The 24,226-nt window shown below is 36.3% G+C and overlaps 2 protein-coding genes across 3 annotated transcripts in view; both read left to right on the top strand.

Moving 5' to 3' along the window:
* ANKS6 (ankyrin repeat and sterile alpha motif domain containing 6) overlaps positions 1 to 9,741 on the top strand; it is a 41,004-nt gene extending 31,263 nt beyond the window's left edge. Inside the window, exons 12-16 of the mRNA XM_039329326.1 lie at positions 2,322 to 2,520; positions 3,540 to 3,607; positions 6,825 to 6,941; positions 7,641 to 7,734; positions 9,538 to 9,741. Of these exons, the coding sequence (XP_039185260.1) occupies positions 2,322 to 2,520; positions 3,540 to 3,607; positions 6,825 to 6,941; positions 7,641 to 7,734; positions 9,538 to 9,587 (528 nt within the window). The 3' untranslated portion in view covers positions 9,588 to 9,741. The remainder of the gene's footprint in view (positions 1 to 2,321; positions 2,521 to 3,539; positions 3,608 to 6,824; positions 6,942 to 7,640; positions 7,735 to 9,537) is intronic.
* A 4,812-nt stretch (positions 9,742 to 14,553) lies between these two features.
* Positions 14,554 to 24,226, top strand: part of NFX1 (nuclear transcription factor, X-box binding 1) — a 43,948-nt gene continuing 34,275 nt past the window's right edge. For both annotated transcript variants that reach the window (XM_039329255.1, XM_039329254.1), the window contains exons 1-6: positions 14,554 to 14,684; positions 16,161 to 17,159; positions 18,508 to 18,669; positions 19,171 to 19,248; positions 21,868 to 21,973; positions 22,532 to 22,603. In XM_039329255.1, coding sequence (XP_039185189.1) covers positions 14,657 to 14,684; positions 16,161 to 17,159; positions 18,508 to 18,669; positions 19,171 to 19,248; positions 21,868 to 21,973; positions 22,532 to 22,603 — 1,445 coding nt within the window. In that variant the 5' untranslated portion in view covers positions 14,554 to 14,656. The remainder of the gene's footprint in view (positions 14,685 to 16,160; positions 17,160 to 18,507; positions 18,670 to 19,170; positions 19,249 to 21,867; positions 21,974 to 22,531; positions 22,604 to 24,226) is intronic.

Raw genomic sequence — 24,226 nt, 5'->3', positions numbered from 1 at the left:
CAGGAAGACCTGGAGGAACGTTGTCCATGGGGTCGCAATGGGTCGGACACGACTTCGCAATTAACAACAATAACAAATCCTAAACAGATTTTAATAAAGTTTTATCTTTTGAATATTGGCTACAAACTGCCTCCTGCCATAAGCTTTGGGCATATTAACAAAATAAAGATTATTCATATGCTTTCCAAGGGATGTTTGTATTTGCCAATGCTGTTTCTCCACCCACCTGTTTCTCCTTTCCCACCCAAGCATTCAATATTGAATAGAGGTAGATAAATGCATACTTTAGTATAATTGTATTTAATGAAATCTTGATATGGGAATTCAGCCACTGTGATTGTCATTGCCTGATGCCAAGAATAAAATTATATGGATCCTTGCAGATTGCTCAGTGTTAGATTTCCACCTACCTGTGACAAATATAGGTTATTGAGTCTATTCAATTCTGTAAAATACTCTTTCCTTAATAATGCTCACAATAGAACAGAGTTCCCCAATCTTTCACGGTTGGCCTGGAATGGAGAGAGGGACAAAGAAGGGATGATTTTGGGAGGGGGGGGTAAACACATGCACATACATGAACACCATTGCTCAGGTGAGTGGGATTGTGAGTGCTCATGCAAGTGAGGCTGCAAGAGCCTGTGATGCTCTCGGTGATGTGAGTGCTTACCCGTGGGGCTGCAAACACCCGCAATGCTTGCAGAGATGCTCACGCAAATGGGGCTATGAATGCCTGCAATGCTTGTGATGCACAAGTGGGGCTGCGAACATCTGCGACACTCGCGGCGACGCTTGCATGAGTGGGAGCACGAATGCCCGCAATGTTTGTGGTGATGCTCGCGTCTGTGTGGCTATGTGTGCACGTGCATACGTGCGCGCTGGCCAGCCACTCACGCGGTCCAGTGGCCAACAGGTTGGGGACCCCTGCAATAGAAGACCGTTGGCTTAAAATACTAAGATTCTTTAGTACATTAACAACATTCCGTGCACTTCGTGGTATAGTCATGCTGGTGACATGACCATGGAAATGTTGGACAGCGCTGGCTCCCTTGACTAAGAAACAGAGATGAACACTGTCTCCTAAAGTTGGAACCAACTGGACAGGGGAAACATTAGCTTCATCTTTTTCTATGATTTCTATATCTGAAAAGCTGCCTTTTATAATTGAGGAAGATTTTATTTTCAAAACATATGAAATATAATTCTATTCTAAACATAAGGGAAAAGTGGAACATAATTTATCATTTTCTATCAATATTATACGTGTAGGAAAAAATCAAAACATATTTCTTATTCTTTGATAAACAGAGGCATTTCTATAATTTTTTTAAAAAATAAATGGCTACCAGGAAGATAATATTTGAAAATAATGAGAGTCTTCATTGCTGGGTCATATCCTGGCTTCTCACAACCTCCCTCCAAATGTTAAAAAGCGTTTAGAATTAAAAAAAAAAAAAAAAGGATGCATATCTTTTTTTTTAGCATATTTTAGAAGAGAAAGAAAAGGTGTTTGTTAGAATATAAATAAATATTTAAATGCATAAATTTCATTGTATAAATTCTAGTAGCATACATTTAGCAATAAAGTAAAAGAGGAAAGAAGCAATTCTTTCCTCTTTTACTTTACCGAGGTGGCGCATCAGTTAGAGTGCAGTACTGCAGGCCACTTTAGCTGACTGTGTTCAGCAGGTCAGCGGTTCAAATCTCACCGGCTCAAGGTTGACTCAGCCTTCCATCCTTCCGGGATAGGTAAAATGAGGACCCAGATTGTTGGGGGCAATGTAAATATATATATACATTGCTTACTGGTGTACACTGCTTAGAGAGTGCTTGCACTTAAAGCGGTATATAAGTCTCATAAATAAATAAAATTCCAGGAAATAGTTGTACATTTGCCTCAAGTTACATATTTTCAGTTAATGATGTATGTTTTACTTCAAATGATAGATCAGCTCTGAGATAAGCTGTATTTTCTATTTGTGTTCTGTAAATGCAAAATATTTAAAATTAGCAGACTTTTTGAGTTCTTAAGAATAATTGATATGGGCTTTTCTGGCATTAATCCGTAAAGGAAGCTGTGGATATCGAATGTCCCAGTTTTTCAGCAAATATTTTTATAGTGCTTACACTACTATCTAGGCAGAAGTCTCTGTTTTCCAGTACTCAAAATAGCTTATTACTAATGGCTACATTTTAATGGCCATTCAGATAATTCATATATAGAGAAAAATATCCAATAGATGTGTTTATTTAAACTTTCTTTTTTTAAAAAAACATCGTGACATATTTTAATAACAGGAATGTTTCTGTATTTTTGCTAGGTAAAACAGAAATTGGACGTGAACCAAAAACCTCCTTCTGAGAATTCTTCTACCTCTAAAAGCACATCCCCAACTCTCACACCTTCACCATCTCCATTACCATCCCCCAAGATACAGAGTGCAGGGTCTTCTCTTTCTTCGTCTCACAGACAAGGGAAAAGCAGTGGGGGCTCCAGCAGTGGGACTTTAACTGATGAAGGTAAGTAGTTATAAGCTTCATAATCAGCAGTAACACTGAAGAGTTTTGTTAGATGACACCATTTCAGAATGTCACATGTCTTTTAGTCTCTTGGGCCAAAAACACTGGATACAGAATGAACATGGGTTGGTAGGCCATCACTGTGATTTATTTCTTATTCTTGGGACAGAAGGTGCACATCTGAACTCATGCTCCTGATGCTATGATTAATTAGTAATACATTTTTTCCCATCACTTTTGACCAGTGGCTTCAAGACAACTTACATAAGGAAGGTGAGAAGTTGTATTGTGGTCTGCTCAAAACTGTTCAAGATAAGAAGGGAGTTGTGGCAATTGGGGAAGGAAGGCAAGTGGAGAAGAAATTGGGCAAGCTGAAAATCAATATTGCTTGTGGATGATAAGGCACAAACCATTCAAAATCACCAATGTTTCCTGCACTTGACCTAGGCAAAATTTGGATGGGCAGTCTAACTCCCACTTGGCAGTATGCAATGAAAAAGGATTTTATCTCCCAGAGAAGATAAATGGAAATTTATTGTATACTGTATTTAGATAGCAAAATGGGGGAAATGAAATGGTAACAATCAGAAAATGGAGGTGCTAAGGTGCACAAGATACATTTCTCTTACATTACCTTTTGTACACATTCTGTTTTCACATTGTGAATGTGATGTATACTCTGTTATAATGATTATTTATTTAAAAGACTTGTCTGGCTGCCAATCTTAAGAAACACAACTCTAGGTGGCTCACAACAGCAATTTGAAGCAAGAAACAATGGACTCATTGAATTGTTATATCTGGAATAAACAAACCGTTCTTATTTTGTTCTGTGTCTATTATAGTAGTTTCACACAGATTATAGGAACTATCTTGCCCAGGATGTTAGGAAACAGGATTCTTTTCACTTCCATCTTGATTTACATACTGGGTCAGGCATAACCGTGCAACATTATTTTACAATTCTTATAATGTAATTAACATAAATTTAAAAAAAAAATTTTTTTCTTAATTTAAAGATGAACTTACAAGCATCCTGAAAAAACTCTCTCTTGAAAAGTACCAGCCTATCTTTGAAGAGCAGGAGGTAAATGTTTTGTTTTGTTTTCCATTCTTTACTGCTGGAAACTTGGGGAAACTTGGCTTGTATATAATAGCACTGCAAGAATTACTTTGATTTTATTTAACCAAAATGTAATCTCAAAATTTATCATCTGTTTTTTTCAGAAACAGTGTGAAACACAATAATCCCATCTACAAAGAACTGTCTTAATCCTAGTCAAGACTGTTAAGTTTTTAATTCTGCAAATAACCTTTGGTTTCTGTTTAATCTTATGTAGAAAATGTGAGACTATTTTGGAGCTGCCTTTACTTTTTCAAATGTATTAATACAGTCCTATCAATCCTATCTATAGGTATTTTGTTTTGATAGAGCTATATTTGGAACACTTTAGAGACTATCTGAGAAACTCAAAGTCTGTGGGTACCTGAAGCCCTCACCCATTCTTTTGGCAGCCAGAAGTAGAAGAGTAGAAGAGAGGGAGGAAAAGATAAAATATTTCATCTCTTCAGGATCTTCCTGGGGGAGAGGGGGGGGGTCTGTGTGTGTACAATTCTCTCTGAGTGTACGTGTATGTATGTGTCTGTGTCTATATCTTTTTCACAACTTACATCATTTTTCTTTTAAAAATGCAAAAACAATTAATTCAACCATCCTTGGAAACAACATACATTTATTACATAGCAACAGAGATGACCTTTCCAGAAACAATGGTTCCTAAAAACGTATGTCTCAAAAAAGTAATATGTCATTTTTCTAAGTCAGTGCTTCCAAAATTTAAGTATAAATGTTTAAGGATATTTATGTATTTGGAAAATGTGTATAGACTAAACAGGTAAATTTGGTTGGTAGCAACAATACATAAAACTATATTAATAAGAAACCAATATGAAACAGTCCAAATGCCATTAATAATTATAATCAAGCCTTAACCAAGGCTCCCTTAAACAAGGAGAACTGCCTGAGGACTTAAAAAGAGCTTATGTGGCTCCCATCTTCAAAAAAAGGGGGGAAATGGATCCAGAAAACTACAGACCAATCAGCCTGACATCAACACGTGGGAAGATCCTGGAAAAGATAATAAAGCAACAGATCTGCAAACACCTAGAAGCAAGTAAAATTATAATCAGAAGCTAACATGGATTTGTCAAAAACAGATCATGCCAAACAAATCTTATTTCATTCTTTGACAAAGCGACTAAATTAGTGGACCAGCAAAATGCTGTGGACATAGTATTCTTCAATTTCAGTAAGGCATTTGACAAATTAGACCACAATATCATCATTTTAGCCATTGTCTATCCACTGCAAGATGAAGGCCTCTTCTGCATGTTTCCAACCAATACGGTCCTGAGCTTTCTTTTGCTAATTGGGCCTGCAATACTTGCTGATGTCGTCAATCCATCTTGTTTTAGGTCTCTTTTGTGGACGCTTTTTTATCAAGCGAGATCTGTTCTATAATCGCCTTGGTCCACCTGCCATCAGTTCTTGCTATATGACCAGCCCATTTCAATTTCAGTTCTTTTACTCTCATACGTCTTTAGTAAAGTACAAAAATGTGAGATAGACAGCATCACCACCAAATGGATTCATAACAAAACCACACTCAATTAATAGTCCTTAATACAACTACATCTACGTGGAGGGAAGTAGTGGGGTACCCCAAGCTTCTGTTTTAGGCCCAATATTCTTCAATATCTTCATAAACAATGTAGATGAGGGAATAGAAGGGAAACTTGTCAAATTTGCAGATGACAACAAGATGGCAGGAACAGCAAACACCAGAAGATAGGCTCAAGATCCAGAAGGATCTCAACAGACTTGAACACTGGGCCTTAATCTAGTGAAATGAAATTCAATGATGAGAAAAGTAAGGTTTTACACTCAAGTAAGAAAAGTCAAGTGGACAGGTATAGAGTAGATGGAACTTGGGTCAAAGCAGCAATTGCAAGAGGGATCCAGGATTTCTAGTAGACAACCACTTAAATATGAGCCAGCAATGTGTTGCAGCTGCTAAAAAAGCCAATGCAATCCTAGGCTGCATTAACAGCGATAGAATCAAGAACATGTGAGGTGTTAGTACTGCTTTATAGTGCCTTGGTAAGACCACACTTGAAATACTGCATCCAGTTTTAGTTGCCACAATATAAAATAGGTGTTGAGACTCTGGAAAGAGTGCAGAGAAGAGCAACAAAGATGATTAGGAGGCTGGAGGATAAAACATGAAGAATGATTGGAGGAATTGGATATGTCTAATCTAGTGCAAACAAGGACTGGGGTGACATGATACTGTAGCAGTCTTCCAATATTTGAGGGACTGCCACAAAAAAGAGGGGTCAACCTATTTTCTAAAGCACCAGAAGGTGGGACAAGAAGCAATGGATGGAAAATAATTAAGGAGAAAACCTAGAATTAAGGATAAATTTCCTGACGGTAAGAACAATTTACCAGTGGAAAGGTTTGCCTTCAGAAGTTGTGGGTGCTCTATTTACTGGAGGTATTTAAGAAAGAGATTGGACAGCCATTTGTCCAGAATGGCATAGGTTTTTCTGCTTGAGTGGGTTGGACTAGAAGACTTCCAAGGTCCCGTTGAACTCTGTTAAGTCACACACCAACAGGCAAATGAGGCTCCACTAATGTTCAGGTTCTAATGCCTTGGAGCTCAAATAGAATAATTGGTATTTTTGATCAATATTCCACTTAAATAAAGTTGTATAGTCTACTTGCACTTTATTAGCTATGTATTTTACAGTTTTAATGCATTTTTCTAATTTTTAATTCTATTACAGCAAAAAAAAGATAGGAATATATGGCTTGCATAAGCTTAAACAACTTTAGTAATTGAAGGATAGGTGAGAATGTGTAACATTGATAAATGCTTTAGAGTATTTAAAGTATGTTACATACATTATTATTGATCCCAACAACATTTCTAAAGTAGGACAGTTATTATCAAAAGGTGGGCACTTAGTCTGAAAGAGGCTTGCATAAAGCCAGCTACTGAATTTATATTAACTTTAAAATTGGGATTTTCTAAGATATATTACATTTGAAACACCTGAAAAGTTGGTAGCAGTACGAAATCTTCAGATTCTTAAAAGAGTTTATATATATATACAAAGTTGCTTCAAATTTAAATTTCTCGAAATCAAATTAGTAGAGAAGGGTGCAGTGCCTTTTTCTTTTAGTCCACAGGCTGATTCATAATTTAAAAGAGATTTATTCATGATTCCTGTTTCAACAGGTAGATATGGAAGCTTTTCTCACTCTTACAGACGGGGATTTGAAGGAACTGGGAATTAAGACTGATGGCTCTAGACAACAAATTCTAGCAGCTATTTCAGAGTTAAATGCAGGAAAGGTAATTCCGAATATCTAGAAGAAATACTTTGTTATTATTTTGCCATTTTGCATTTTGTTTTCCAATGAAGTACAGTGTGTTTGTAATTATTTATAGCACAGTAATCATTATTATATTGAGCAATTTTAACCATTGAAGGATATAATCATTATATGACCAGTATGTTAGTCCCTTGGGCTGACGGCTATAGTAGATATTTACAGGGGATTGTTTGGCTTGGAATTTCAGAATTTATGGATCCCCTTTTATATGTTTATTGCTGAATAAACATATTCAGCATTGCTAAAATATTTTGAGACTTCACATCATATGATTGCACCTTGCCTACCTGGTCATTATTCTGATTTAGCAATACAATTTTGAACAGCCTATATAATTCTCTTTGGGTCAAACACTTATTATTCCACTTTACAAACACAGTTTATTTTGGTAGTTCAAACAAAGTTTGTTAAGTATGTATCAGACCAAAATACATAGTTGGTAGGGTAGGTGATGTTTAGCTTGATGTAATTCAAGCTGAGCAGCCTTGGTAATGTGTAAAAGCTACAATAGAAGCAGTTGCATTCCTTTTCTTGATACGCTGGAATAAAGTATGTCTGAAAGATAGAGCCATAGGGGATTTTTCACTAAATATTGTAATAATATATTTAAGTATATCAACTGAGCTTTTGTTCCTTTTTTAATTATGAATTTCAACAGGGACGAGAGAGAAAAATTTTACAGGAGACAATACACAATTTCCACTCATCTTTTGAAAGCAGTGTCAGCAACACAAGCCCTGGGAAACCACAGAGTATGTAGAAAACAATACGCTAATATTTGTTGCCTATTCATATCCTTATATTTGTATTTATTAAATTCATGGAACAAATAAAGGAGAAAACAATACCAAAATAACCCTCAATTATTTGAGATGCCTCCAAACCATGTCATACATTTAATTGCACAATAACATGGATTTTAAGATGAAAACAAAGAAGTTGCGTGAAAAAGAAGTTGCATGAAAAAAGCTATTTGATTCTTAGCAAGTTTCTGGACCTCTTAAAATCAGTTTACAGTTGGAGCCAGATTGAATATATTTGAATTCATTTTAGGTGGTTTAAAATAAAAAAAATTGAAATAAACATGGCAGATTAATCATTTGCATTCTAGGCAATATATCTGTTGGGCACTGTGCTCTTCAGGTTTTTGTGACCATGGTCTAGACAACAGATTTCTTGATGTTTGAGCACCAACTATGGCTGGCATCTTCAGAAGCAATGTGGTCTGCTATGCAGACCATGGGCAGCTGAGCAGAAACTGATTGGTTTCTCTCTTTATAGCCAGATGTAACAGATCAACTTGCCTCTGAAAGAGCCATTCACTGGTGTTTCACTATGGCCAATGAAACACCAGGAGCACCAGGAAACCTATTATCTAGAGAGACCATAGTTACTAAATACTGAAATCCAACACTGCCCAATAGATACTGGACATGAAAACCTACAGAAGTCTATCAATCTATGTTTGTTTAATAGGATTGCAAAATAGGTTTACATACACCATAGTCTATATATGATGACGGACATTCTTAAAATTAACTTCTGTCAATCCTCCCAGGAAATCAGACAAGAAACATGACAAGATGAATTAATTCTATTTTATTGTAAGGTTACATTAACAGAATCGTACAAGTCTTAAGACTTTCTGCCTCCACTTTCCTTCAATATTTCCAATGTTAAAGTATTTTGCTCCAATCTGTGTTAACCAGTTGAATAGGTGTTCTTTTCCTTTAATTATAATGTTCCTTCTGGCTCTCTCTAGTGTCTAATCCTCAAAACCCGTTCTATCATATTTTTCTGGAATTCAAAACATCAGCCAATTCCCATGGGAAGGATTCAGTTATTTCAAAATATCTTTTCAAGTCCATCCCAGACTCTTACATTTATAACTTTCTCAAAACATCACTCTATCAAATTGAATTGATTCAGATCAGACTGTACGTAATTGCTGAATTCGTATCTGAAGCCATTTTTCTAATATCCCTCTTGTTTTTAAAATATTAGATTCATTTGAAAAAAACAAGAGTCCATGGAAAGTTATTTCTGCCTTTTCCAGGGCTTGTTACTTGTTCCCATGACAGTTCTTTTTGACATAAAGACAGATTCATCTGAGAAAGGCTTTTGGAGGATGACATCAAGACCAGTGTCAGATCACAGATGATTGAATAAGAAGTAGAAGAGCCTGTAACTCCAAGCAGTCCTGCCAACTCATGCTTTCTTTAGGATTGGTCTTTTAATTCACTTTAAATCTTCTACCCAGGTGAAGAAAGGACATTGGAAAAAAGCTTCAGTTAACTTTTTTTCTACTTAGGAATATCAGATTTCAGCTTTCTATCTCTTTATACTAAAGATAGAGCCAAGTAATTATTTCCATTGTCCTCTTTCTGTGCAGCATGAGAAGCAAATAATGCATACCAGTTACAGTATCTGTATTTAGGGGAGAGGGGTACAGTGTTAAAATATTGGTTTCTCATAACTGCATTCATGTGAAATAAAAGTTTAGCTCCTTACTATATGCACAGTGCAATAAATACTATATTTGTTTGTGTTTACAGCACCTGGATGCTGGGTGAGACCACAGGAACCATCTCCTACCAAGAGGTAAACTTTGAACCAGTGTAAGAAACATGAAATACAGATCAAGTACACTTTTGCAACATTACATTGTGGAATATGCTGGAAATATATTGTGTTAATAGCAGAAACTGTACTACATTTGTAAAATAGACTTAGTTTTAATAAAGCTGGTCATATTTGAATGGTGTGGTCCTTGTTTTATTGAAATGAGGAAAGAAAACATTATTGAACCTGCACAGGCACTGTAGTAGCTGAATAACAAGAAATTGTTACTTCTCAGCCTGGAAGAGAAGAGTTTCTCAAACAGGGATAAAAAATGAACTGGGAACCAATCAAGTTCATAAAGAACTGATGTGATGCATTCATATGCTTCAATTCCAGCCAGTGCTCTTGCTATAGAGTTTTGTATTATATAAAGTTTCTGAATTGCCTTCAGGAGCAGCCTTGCATGTAATGCATTGCATTTATCTAATTTATCTACCGGTATTTATCTAGTAAGGTCTCCTGCTTCAGCTGGTGAAAGATGCTTCACATATAGAAGTCACTGATGCCTTGAATATCAAAGCTGGATTTAGAAGCAGTCCCTAGCAACAAATGTTTTAGGGAGAATGCAGCTCTATCTACAGTAGATATAACTCTACTTAGTTTGACAGATAAACAATTTAATAACAGCACTGTTGTTTTACATCATTTTTGGCCCTAATCCATTATTGCAGCTAGACACTGATTTAACAGCTCCATTCCCTCACCTGGTTCCAATCAGCTGCCTGCAACTTCCAGTGGGACATTTTGCCCTTTACTTTTAGAACAGTTTTTCCATAAAATTAAATATTCATGAGCCTCAACATCAAAACCCACAAGACTCAAATGTGTCTCGCTGTTCTTAATCTGAGAAGGGAATACCTTGTCTATTATGTTATTGATCCTAGCAATCACCAGGTCCTTAATGGAAATACAAGCTTTCCAACAGAGTCCACAAACATTCATTCAGTGCACATGTAAATATAAGCCTAATGATATTTTTGGAAATCTAGTAAGTTAAAACCACCATCCTTAATAGAGTATCTCTGTTTAGCTACTGATATCCTACCTAGATGGTCTTCTTTCCCATATAAATTCCTTATTTTCCTCAATAACGTATCTATTTCAAATAAATATTTATCTGGCACAAACACTGGAATACATCTTAATACATACAGTAGATTAATCTTGAAGCAACATTCATTTTAATATCATTATTTTACCCAATCAATTTAGCAGAATGTTGATCCATCCATTAATATCTAAGGAATTAATGCATCTCAGGCATTCTCTAAAACTCGTAACATGCTTAATTGTTTAGGAATATAAAATCCTAGATGCTTAATATGGACTTTGCTGATTTTTTTTTTCTCATTTGGAAATATTGCTGATTTGTGTTTGCTGAGAGAATATCTAGGATGGAGTGGGATGGCATATTAAATGCTTCTCAATTCCCTAGCAAATAATTCAAAATCATGACCAGATTTTTTTTTCAGCAGCTGTTTCTCCTAGAGCAGGGGTGTCAAACTGCCGGCCCATGGGCCAGATGTGTCATGCCAAAACCACACCCACCCCAGCTCCTGCAATGGGGAAAAAGTCATGATACATTGCAACACGTCACATGACATGGCGAGTTTGACACCCCTGTCCTAGCGCAGTATTTCTCAAAGTGTGATCTGAAGAACCTGGGGGGTACATCAACCCTCTTTCAGGGGTCCATGAAATAAAAATTATTTCCCAGTCTCTGTTGAAAAATAATACAGTATTAAAATTCTATGAAACAAGTATGAGAAGCAGTAGTGACAGCAAATGTGTCAGCTTTAATTTTCAATAAATATTGCTAAATACAGGTAGCTCTTGATTTACAACCATTTGTTTAGCAATCGTTTGATAATGGCACTGAAGATACTGATTTATGATCAGTTCTTCCAACTATGACGGTCACATGATCAAAATTTGGGCACTTGGCAATCGGCATGCATTTAGGATGGTTGCAGCATCATGGGATCAGGTGATTGCCATTTGTGGCTTTTCCAGCGGGCTTCCAACAAGCAAAGTCAATGGGGGAAACTGGATTCACTTGATGACCATGTGATTCACTTAACAACTGCAATGATTCACTTAGCAACCATGGCAACAAAAATTATAAAAAAATGCGTGACTCACTTAACAACCACCTTGCTTAGAAATTCTGGTCCCAATTGTGGTCGTACATTGAGGACTCCCTGTATAACAACAAAAAGCTGTTTCGGGTTCCTCCATATTTTTTTTTTAATGGGAAGAGTATTGTACATGATGAACAGAGGTTAAGAAGATTTAATAGTAAAAAAATAATTTCCACTATTGTGTCCTTCCTAAAATGGGATAAAGACAAGATGGTCAAAAACATTAGGATAGAAATAATTTTAAAATAATTACCATCATTTTGTTTTCAAGAAAGATTATTCCAACCACAGTTCCGATTTAGGCTTTCAGAAACAGTTACATCTGTGATAGCAATATTAATAAAGCATAAATCTGCTCTTTCTGTAGGAATGCAGATCTGCCCGTAATGGCTTCATCTAGCTGGTGAAACCTCATTTTCATATTATTGTTATTAACAGAAGACAGATTTGCTTAACTATCCTAAACTATCATATCTTGATTTGAATTTCTGCATATTCCTACTTCTTTTTGTCTATGTGGGCGTGTTGAAAATATATTGACATCCTGATAACAATCATTAAAGAAGAAAATATGTGAGGAAAACTGTTAATGCCATCTTTGCTGCAATCTGCTTCTAATTCTGGAAACAGAATGTGGAAATTGTTTTGGCTGAATGCATCCTCAGTTCTCCTGATATATTGTCATTAAAACACAGACCTCACTATTTGGGAGGCCAGAGATTTTTCACTATAAACAAATTGGTTGATTTGACTCAATGTAGAACACTGGGTAAATTAAGGCCATTTCTTTTAGCAATCAGGCTGTACTTTAATTGAGTCTCTCCTTTTTAATATTTACATGAAACATCTGGGACCAAGAGCTAATTCATCAGGACAGGACAGATCAGGAGAGTGATGATACCCAATTGTATATTTTACTGCAGGCTGGGTAGAATGTTGTCAATGGCTTAATCTAATGTCTGAAAGTTGATAGGGTTGGGATGGATGAAACAGGTTAAAAGCAGTGTTTCTCAACCTTGACAATTTTAAGGCATGTGGACTTCAACTCCCAGAATTCCACAGCCAACAATGCTGGCTGTGGAATTCTGGGAATTGAAGTCCACATGCCTTAAAATTGTCAAGGTTGAGAAACACTGGGTTAAAGCTTGTATTTTAACAAAGAAATATATTTAAGTATGGAATCATTGTAAGGACTGTCTTTCAGATTTACAGCATTATCCTCTAATTTCAACCACTAGATACACATAATATTTAAATGGCATGTAACTTCCTAGGATGTGCCCACTTGACAGTGCTCTCAGCTGGAAATTATCAAAAATATGGAAAACCCAAACCTGTCTTTCCTTGTTAAATATTCTAAATTTGTATAAATAATTCAGATTCAGTTCATTTTCAGATTCAAACATGTATAACACAAGTCTTCACATAATCTTGAATTAAGAAAATGAGAAGCAAATGTTCTTGATGTTTTAATATACTTAACACTACTGCATTCATCAGATGGCTACCCTTAGTTCCAATAGGGCTTATGTCTTGCAAATTACTTCATGGATATACAGTAACAAGATTTTTGTATAATGGGGTAGGCTTTACTGATGAAATTTATGGGTCTCATATAAATAAGGGAACAGCTGTTCCAGAAAACAAACTTTGTACAAAATTCTGACAGGATTTAAGATAGATGCTAACTTGATATATAGTTATTAGGTAGCCAGATTTGATTATGTATTAATTTCTATCAAACGTAGGATATATACCATTGAAGAACCATAGCGGGGCAGAAATTAAAATGCAGTATTGCAGGCTAATTCTACTGACTGCCAGTAGTTCGATTCTCACCAGCTGGAGGTTGATCTAAGCCTTCCATCCTTTCGGTAAAATGAGGACCCCGATTGTTGGGGGCAATATGCTGACTCTGTGAACTGCTTAGAGAGGGCAGTAAAGCATTGTGAAGCAGCATCTAAGTAAGTGCTATTGCTATTGGATTTAGAATTTAAAGGATGACCTAAGATAGTGTTTTGTCATCTAGAATTGGCTATCCTCCAACTCCAGATACATAAATAGATTAGTAGTGTGGATTTTGCTTGAAAAATAGGATAGTGTCTTCTATTGCACCTAATGACTATGGAGATTCTCGGCCATCCACTATTCAGTCAGAACTGGAGAAGCTTCTTGAATGAGAAGCGAAACGTCTACCTTTAAGGAAAACAAAGAAAATCCAGTTGCCTTTAAAAAAAAAAAACACCTTTGGGACACTGTACCTAAGGACAACATATAGTAAAATGCTGAAAGCAGAGGCAATTCTGCCTCCCAACATCTGACAACTGAACCTCGCTGATATTAAAATCAGGGCTATCATCTCGCAGTCTTAGAGGGACCGTTCAGACTACCATACACGTCCGGGTGCTATCCCAATAGCCTGCTTCTCTGCTCAAAATGAAATGGCGGAGGCGGGGAAAGCCGCTTGGTTTAAGGCACGTGTCCACTGTCATTTTAAAAGAGAATCCTGGGGAGAAAAGCTCACACTGAACCTCTGTTTCGATTTCCTGAAGACAGCGGCTAGATTCAATATCGATCGATGTGAGCATGGCATTCCAATTTCCCCCTGCTGCTGAGAGCTTCTTCGTTTTTGGCAGGCTAAGCCCTCGTCGGCCTATTTTGGCAACACCCGGCCGCCTAAAGTTTCAGAGGCAGCCCTATACTTTTCCTGCTCTACCAGCTGGGACCCCAGCAAAGGAGCGCCGACCCGAGCCGAGCGGAGGGTGGCGTGAGGCGAAGAGGGGCGGGCTGAGCACGGCGCCTGCGCGTCGCAGAGGGACGGGTAGGAGCGCTTCGGAGTAGCTTCGCGGAAGGGCGGGAGCTTGGCTAGTTGAGGTGGCGGGTCGGTTGGGAGCGTGGTTGGGCGCGAGGCATGGCGGAGGCGGCCCTGCCAAACTCAGGTAAGACCTCCGGGGATTTGGAAGCAGAGAAGGGGAGGGGAGGTTACCCCGTGTTGACCCCGACTGGGGGTAGCTAACCCACGAGTGGAAGAAGCCTGAGGTGACTGAGCCCGACCCGACCGCGGGAGGCCGGGCTTTCAGTCCCGTTCCCGGAAGGGGGGGGGGAAAGCCAGAGACTTTGGTTCTTCGGGCACCATCTCTACGAACGGTGCCTCTGTCTATATTCTGCTCTTTGTCCCTTCTCGGCAAAGCTGAGGTCCCCTGAGGCCTGGAGGAGAACGGGAATGTCTCGCGGGCAGCGACCTCCGTGAGGGCAAGTTCTTGCCTTCCTTGACTGCAGAGGGACTTAAGAGAGAGACGGTGGGAGCAAGAACGACTTCTCTGTTGTAGGTCCTTCTCATGTTCACCTGTCTGGATAAGGTGTGCTCTCCTCTCTCTCCCCCCCTCTCTTTGTGTGTATACATATAGACATAATACATACATACATACATACATACATACATTAACATATCACCAAGGCAATTAAATGGCATATATTTCCAGGTGACAGACACTGGAAATGTGTCGTGCAAAACATGGGGAGGGAATGAATATTCATTCCAGCCGTGCTCTGCTGCTGCAGTGCATCTTGCATCAACAGATGTGACGCTCATATAAAAGGGGCATCCTGACTATCCAGTCCAGATTATTGCCAATGGGACAGAAAATACCAAGACCGGAATGCTTTTGAAAACTTCAAAATATCCATTCAATGGTCACCTTAAGGAATTAGGCTTATTTCCACTTGCGTTGCATTATTGAGATGCTGTTTTGTCTGTGTGCACCAGAGATTGCAATTTTGAAAGATGTAGACAGTAGCTGTTCAATGTTATTTCTGAACAGCAGTGGCTTAGCTCTGAAAATATATTTTCCTCATTTTCTGGAGTCAACCACTCTGATAGTTTGAAATGAAATTTATAATTATTTCAGATTTATTTTCTTGAAAAATAGTACCCTGAGTTTAATAAATGCTTTCTTTTAAAATGTAGCTTTATGCATTAGTATTTTCAGAGTAGTTGCCAGGTAGGAACTGCTAATTGTGATTAAAAGAATAATTGCTTCCCTAAAATAGCAGCAAGATGTTTATGGAGAGTTTAACACTGTACTACAGCTTAAAAAACAAGTTAAATAGGAGATTTAAAGATGATTTGTTTACAAAATGTAACCACTTTATAACACATTATTTATGAAAATGATTATTATAATGCTTTTTAAAACACCTTTTAATTGCTGCGTCTTACTGTTGTTTGAGAAAGTGGTAATATTGTGGTCTAATGAAACAACTGTCTTTGATAATAAATGTATGCTCTCAATTGGCTCACAATAACCTTTTTCTAAAAGTGATGAATAGAGGCTGTTATTTGCCCCAGTTAATTCAAATGTCTTCCCTGAATAGTGATATCCTTGTTTCATAATATATGTTGTCCCTTTTCTTAGGTGTCTTAAATCCAGATGCAACTGATTTTGTTCCAAGAGAAAGACAAATTTTCAATCCAAATTGGAGCAATCAATCCAGGCTGGAATTTGATTGTGATTCAAGCAGAAATTCTTTACCTTCTTCTGTTCAAACTAGGCATAGTAAATGTGAAGATTCAGTTACAGATCATAATACTTTCTACAGCCCAGAAAGCCAGCATGGATGTCAGCCAGATTCTTCACGATTTCACAATATTGGTAAAACTAAAAGCAGTAACATACATAGTCAGCGGTGGCAAAGATCAAGGAATGATCGAACACATGGGAAAAATCAAATGAAGCAATTACCTGCAGGGAGCACAGAGGATTCTACATGTTTAGGCACTAGATTAGTTGTAGGGCGTAGGATGAATCATAGAGAATACAGCGATTTCTCTTCAGACAGTGAAAAAGAAACTGCTACTGCAAATAACAGAGGAGCAAAGCCGAAGAAGACATATTTGATGCATTCACGTGGAAGAGGATTGAAAGAAAAAGAGAAACATTCATCTGAGAGGGAAAAAAGAATATCAACTAAATGGAAAGAAAAGGCTTTTGAAAATATTCCAGCAGTAGATCCAACCCAGTCAGATTCATCTGAAACATCTCTTGGAAAAACAGTATCTGATGGCTTTTCTGACAATAGCATTGCAAGAAGAAAATACCCTTTTGCAAACAGGCATTTTAGAGAATCTGCATGGAATAAAGAAACTGGCAAAAAGCAAGATACATCCAGAAGTAAAAATGCAAAACATGTTAAGAATGCATCTCTTCCACATCCTCCCAGAGAACGCACCAGTGAGAAGAGGAAAGAATCTGTATTGCATGAAAGAGGTCCAAACTTAGTGAGTGCGGCAGAGACACAGTCGTTCTGTGAAGCAGCTACACGTGATGGGAGGAAACCACTTCTTCAAGAAGGATATAAAAACAGATGCTGGAAAAAGCAAATTGATGCACCAAAGAGCAAAGAAACTCATACAGGTAAATTTAGAAATGCTTAATACAGCAGACTTATTACTGTAGCCAAGTCATATAGTAGAAAGATGCTTTAGTAAAAAGCTTATGATGTATATTTTGTGATTCTAGTGTTGCAATATGAAGCCATTGATAAAGAAGCAAAAACTTGGTTCTTGTACTAATATGTGGCAATAGAAATTAAAAAATCACTTTCACAGCTCTTCTTCCTATTGAATAATGTTGCTGGTTACTTTTTGATTCAGTTCAGGTTTTGAACTGAGTGTGATAGTTTATTTGCTTTCCAAATAGAGCACTAATAGCTTTAAAAATGTGTCCTTGAGAACTACGTACTGTAGTTAGAGATTTATCAGGAGCTCTTCATAATGTCTAAAGAAGTCTCAGACTTGTAAAGATCTTTGGGTGCAATGGTGCAAGATAGTCTTTGTTCATGTAAGGTTATTGGTGAATCCTAAGAGAGTTAATCTTTGCCTTTGGAATATGTGGACCATGTCCCAAATTTTCTTTACTCGCAAGCATGTAAATTTCCACAGCAGCTGAGGCAATGACATAGTTCACACATTGTACCAAGATATGATTTCGTTAATCATGTTCTGCCTAATGTATATTTTGTGGGATTCACGCCTGCTGTTAAATCAGAAACTATAATTTTCAAACTACAATATGTGCATTCAGATTTTTAGACCATGTTATGGCTTATGAAATTGCTGTCTAAATGTTCTCTCACAGTTGAACATTTTGAAAACAATGTATTTGAGACTGTTATTATTTATAATAACTTCTTGCAATGCAGTATCACTGGGAAGGCACTGAATTAATATTGTAATGTCAGCATCTGCATGATGTTTTTAATCTTTCTTGTACTGCTGAGCAGCCTGATGTTCTCTCACTGTCTGATGTTTAATGACTATTATACTCTTGCTGCATAAGTTGACTGGTGCTTGCAGAAAATCAGATTGCCTACTTCAGTAATGAAAAAAGTGAATATTTAGATAATGGTAGTGTTAGTGCTAGGGTTTGAAAGAATGTGTATCTGGGAATAGCACAGTACATGATGTTTTTTAATCAATTGATGTTTGAAGGGGACTATTTAGCTACAAGAGGGACAGATGTTCTATCCGAAAAGGTGCCTTTGACATAATGAAAGGGTTACTGGCTTTATATACTAGTTCAGACCAACTAGTCTCCCTTACAACAAACACTGTGCTTGAGTAAACATTGCCACTAAATTTGCTACAAATATGCTACTTTAATGTGGTTATACTTCTGATTTACTGCATTTTAATAAATATAATAAATATTTGTGTACTAGTATTTAGTATGTTTAATATTTCTAAACTAAAATCTCTCCTAGGGTCTCTGATAGAGCAGCTTACCTCAGAAAAATATGAATGTATGGTATGTTGTGAGGTGATCCGTGTGGTAGCCCCAGTTTGGAGTTGCCGGAATTGCTATCATGTTTTCCACTTAAGCTGCATTAAGAAGTGGGCAAGATCTCCAGCAGCACAGACTGAAGGTTAGTACGGTATGTCCTGTTAAATGTATTGAGAAATTCATTACACTGGCATCAAGCATTCTGATTTTCTCATACAGTATTAAGCCAGATTATTAGAAGAATGCATCAAGTAATTTCATGTATAACAAAATGGTTCAGTACATAAGTCTTTGTTATTCAATGTGTTGCTACTCTTTTAAAACATGAGAGCCAGTTTGGTCTAGTGGTTAAGGCACTAACTAGGCTGTGAATTCTAGTCCTGCCTTAAGCATGAGAGCCAGCTGGGTGACTTCAGTCCAGTCATTGTCTCTCAGTACAGCCCACCTCACACCTTGTTATGGGGAAAATAGGAAGAGGAGGAGGAGGAGGAGGAGGGAATATTAGGTATGTTCACTACCTGAAGTTATTTAAAACAAGAATACTAATACTAAAAAAAACTAATAAAAATAAATAACAGGTGATCAACTATGCCTTAAAATAAATTGGGAAAATTAAATTGATTGGTGTTTGCTTGTTTTCTAGATGGTAACTGTGGCTGGCGGTGCCCTGCGTGTCAAAATGTTTCATCACAAGTTCCTAGTATTTATACCTGTTTTTGTGGTGAGTGTTTTTCTAATTAGTTTTTTAATACCTAGTCATGAGTCTTAAGTGCCTGCTCTGTTTAGATATATAGACTTGATTTCTAAGAAAATAATGGAAGGAAAATATCCATCCCTTTTCTCTCTTACAGCTCCTTGGAATTTCTTCAGGGTCTTCTCGAACAATTTGAGATTATTGAAACTTCATAGGGAGTAGGTTATTAATAGAGATTTGCAGTATTTGCATCTGGAACAAGTAAAGTTGTTCAGATTTGGCTTAATTAGGGTAACTTTACCTATCAGGGACTCTTTAAAGGATACATGTCTTCTGGTCTTGCATGGTGATTGTGCAGGCTCAGGTTTGTTTTCCTGAGCATATGTAGCTATTGTTTATGCTCTGCAAAAGACATTGTTATTTAAGAAGTTGGCTCGCAATGGGGTTACTCAATCTTAAAATATGACTCCTGACCCTTCCTCCCTTTACTTTTCTTGGCTGACTTTAAGATTTGCACCAAAATAACTGATTTTTAAATTTCATATATTTAAATTACCTATATTTACTGTCAGATTGTTTTGTGTGATCATTTGTTCTGTGTGCCACCTCTTAAGACAAATTAATGTACATTTTTATAGTGAATTGTACTTTTAGGATTTTAGAGATAAAGCTTGGATATTATAGGTTACATTTATAAGAAATCTTTTTCATGTTTTTATAAGCTGCTCTACTATTCTGGCATCTTTTACTATAAAGTTATCTATATATAAATTTAATGTTTTTCCTCCAATTGGTTTCTACTAACAAAAATGAAAAGCTTGCCTTTGGAATAGTAAAATAAAGTAGTGATATAAAAATCTGGAAAGCATTGTGTATGCCTCTTTCCCTGTGGGCATACAGACATATATATAGGTAATCCTAAACTTATAACAGTTCATTTAACAACTGAAGTTGCAATGTCCTTGACTAAAACAGTTTGTTTAGTGACCATTTGAAGTTACAATGACACTGAACAAGGGACATGACCATTTTTCACACAGCCGTTGCAGCATCCCCATGGTCATGTGATCAAAATTCAGACACTTGGCAACTGACTCATATTTATGATGGTTGGAGTGTCTCAGGATCATGTGATCCCCTTTTGCAACCTTCTGACAAGCCAAGTCAATGGGGAAGCCAGATTCACTTAACAACCGTGTTACTAACTTAACAACTGCAGTGATTCATTTAAATGTGATAAGAAAGGTCATAAAATGGGGCAAAACTCAACTTAGCAAAAGAAATTTGGGGTTCAATTATGGTCATAAGTCAAGGACTACCTGTAGTTTTCATTTGCCAGTATTGGTAACAGTCTTTATAAACTATACCTGTCTTACATAACAGAGACGCTGTCATGTTTTTCTTTGCTATATAGCTTATCACCATGGAAACATTCAGTTCCATGTTTTAAACTTTATGTTGAATAAAATTAGATGTATTTAAGATGCATAGTAAAGTACTAATAGTTATGAATATAACTGTTTTAATTCTTTAAAGACTGATATGTATATTTTTAAAGCTCTGTGATGGAAAAAAAGGATATATTCTACAGGTTAAACTTGTTAGAATGACAGAAAGCTGATTTTATTTAATTTATCATATTTATATGGCCACCCATTTCACAAAATGTGAAGTGATGACATACAATAAAAAATGTAGCTACAATTTTTTCTGTTTCTCATTATTGAATGGGAATTTATATAAAATAAACACTGAATGTAGAAATAAAAAAGGAAATAAAAGGTATTTCTATTAAAAGTTTTATAAATTTTACAAAAAAGGAAAAAAACAAAACAATACAAAGACAAAAAACATATACAAGGAAAAAACTAAACATTACATAAAAAACCCTCCCTTCCCCAACCTCCCCCAAGCACCCACCCTTCCCCCCCCGAGCTTCCCAGAGCAGAATATAGGCTTAATTAAAAAAACAATTAGAAAAATTATATTTTAATATATATATATATATATATATATATATATATATATATATAAATAAAAATTAAGAAAAAGCTATATAATATTTTTTAATATCCATTTTAAATTTTATCCATTTATCCCAAACAGCAAGAAATTTCTCTTGCGTTTGTTGCTTTAAAAAAGCCGAAATCTTTGCCATTTCCGCCAAATTAGACACTTTAAAAAACCATTCCTGCAGTGTAGGCAAAGATTCCTTCTTCCAATCTTGTCCAACTAACAGCCTCGCGGCTGTAATCAAATTTAACATCAATATAACCTCCTTTGTATCACAATCAGTAACTATACCCAACAAAAATAATTGCGGAGTAAATTTTACCCTCCTTTTAAAAATTCTCTGGATATTCCACCATATCTTAATCCAAAATGCTTTTATCTCTCTGCACGACCACGAAATAAAAGGTATTTCTAGGAACTTGACTGTGTTTACCATCATCTCATGCAAGTTCAGTTGAATCTATTGTGTTAAAGACTTAAGTGTTTTCATATAGTACACTAAATGTGCCTTACAGTTCACATTATAGCTTTCTGTATTGCATGAAACCAGTTCTGTATATGTATAGTGATTTGGATTTTGTGGAAAGCATAACATTTAAATGTTATAAATAAATATTTCTGGGTTCTTCCTAGGCCGGGTAAAAAATCCTGAATGGAATAGAAATGAAATACCACATAGTTGTGGAGAATTATGTAGAAAGAAAAGATCAGCTCAAGATTGTCCACATTTATGTAATATGTAAGTCTGCTGATACTTTTTTTTAAAAAAAAAATTTCTTTACAGCTTGATTATGGGTTTTAGATAATATGGGACACCATAGTCATTAGTTGGGCACAATATTTGAGTTAATACAGTAAATTTGTTCTTATAGCTTAGCGTGTCAGCTGCTATCTACCTATTTTTCATCTGTCCCTCTCTATCCTTTAACTCTTTACATTGCAGCTCTTTCTGAAATTGCATAATTTCTTGATTATATGAGTCTAGGCAAAGAATCGGAAAATGTATATAAATTGTGTACATTTTATGTATAAAATATATACATAAATAGGTAGATAGTAGCTGACATGCTAAGATAGGTTATTATAAGAACAAAATTATTTTATTAACCAAATGTTAATTGTTCATTCTTCATAACATGCAGAATGTATACTTGTACAGAATTAACACATTTTGGTTCTAAATCAGAAATAAATTAGCATAATAATATGTTAATTATATAGGAGTATATGTTAGCATGGCTGGGTAAAAATGAAATAAAAATATTGCACATCTTCTATTTGTTTATTTGTTTCTTAGACTTTGTCATCCAGGACCTTGTCCATCCTGCCCTGCTTTCATGACCAAAAAATGTGAATGTGGACGTACAAGGTAGTATAGTCTGGATTAGAAAATTTACAATGTTCGTTTTTATAAGTTATTTTTTAAAGTGTCTTTGGGGAATTACAAATGTTAAGTATAACATATCTATTCTTGGGGAATCAGCTTGTATTTTCTAAGGGTCTAGTCTCCTAGACAACATATGAATATGCGTAGTTAGAATATGCTTGAGTAGTGCCCTTTCTCATTTGGGTTTCAGCCAGTGCTTTTTAATGACTGTCAATTTGTTAGCAAAATTGGAATAGTGCTGCTAGGAAAAAAAAAATTCTTGAGAAATTCAGGGAAAAGAAATTAATATTTAGGATATGGAATTAAATATTACTTTATGTTTTCTGTAGATACTATAAATAATACTTAAGGTTTTACAGTAAAACTATATCAGAATTAGATGGTTATCTTTGATTTTCTATCAATAGCATGATGTTTTATGATCTATACCACAAGTAGTTCCTAGGATTAATTGTGCTCCTGCTGTCAATTCCATAAAATAAAAATTTCCATAAAATAAACATTTTCAGAATTCAGAGTTTAGAAATAATGTTGATAGAGCTAAAGAAGTGAAGGATAATTTATGAATTTATCATTATTTTTTTTTCACATGCCGTTGAGATTGAAAATGCCAAAATTTGACAATCCTATTTTTAAAATTATTTTTAAAATACTTTTTCTTTACGCTTTGGAGTAAAATAATGTCCTTTCATTCAAAAAGAAAACTAATGAATGCTAATATTGTACGGCAGTATTCAGGTTTCTAATGTTATATTATATTAATGTGTAAAAAGTATAATGTATAAGGTTTAGCATTATTATGATACAGTTCTAGATTAGATGAAATCTGAATTCAGATGCGATGGGTAAGCTATTTTGTTAGATTTTGGCTTACTACTGTGTTTCCCCGAAAATAAGATCTATCCCAAAATAAGCCCTAGCTTAATTTTTACTCATGTGCCTAATATAAGCCCAACCCCCAAAATAAGCCCTAGTTAAGAACCTTCCCTCTCCATCCCACCAGATGGTCTGGTTGCATGAGGTGGAGCGAGGCGCATGCGTAAAAATCAAGTGTTATGGTTCTAATAGATGAGACCAATTAAAGCAGAACTCCGAGGCTTGAACTTTCCTCTAAGACAGTGGTTCTCAACCTCTTTAATGCCGCGACCCCCAACCGGTCGTAAGTCGAGGACTACTCAACCAGTCGTAAGTCGAGGACTACTCAACTGGTGCAGCACCGTTTGCAGACTGGGACTTTTGGCGGGCTCAGCAGGGCAGAGACAGCCTGGACAATTCCTATTGGCTTTTGAAAGCCAATAGAATTAGACTCTATTCAAGAGAGTCTATTCTATTGGCTTTCAAAAGCCAATAGAATAAAAGGGAGTAGCACAGTTAAGGAAAAAGGGAAAGAAAATGGCGGACTGCGTTGTTTGGTGACCCCCGTGAAATGGTTGTTCGACCCCAAATGGGGTCCTGACCCACAGGTTGAGAACCACTGCTCTAAGAGCATGTTTATTGGTTACAAAGTATCGGCACGGTCAAAAGTGAAACCAAGACTAAAGTTCCCTCCAAAAGCAACAGTAATACAAAGTTAAAAATCCCACCCCATAACCTAGGCAATCAACT

This window comes from Crotalus tigris, unplaced genomic scaffold, assembly GCF_016545835.1.
Source record: "Crotalus tigris isolate CLP2741 ecotype Arizona unplaced genomic scaffold, ASM1654583v1 scf7180000024391.5723578, whole genome shotgun sequence".
Lineage (NCBI taxonomy): Eukaryota > Metazoa > Chordata > Lepidosauria > Squamata > Viperidae > Crotalus > Crotalus tigris.
Note: the sequence above shows the minus strand (reverse complement) of the source record. Positions and strands in the feature narration are given on the sequence as shown.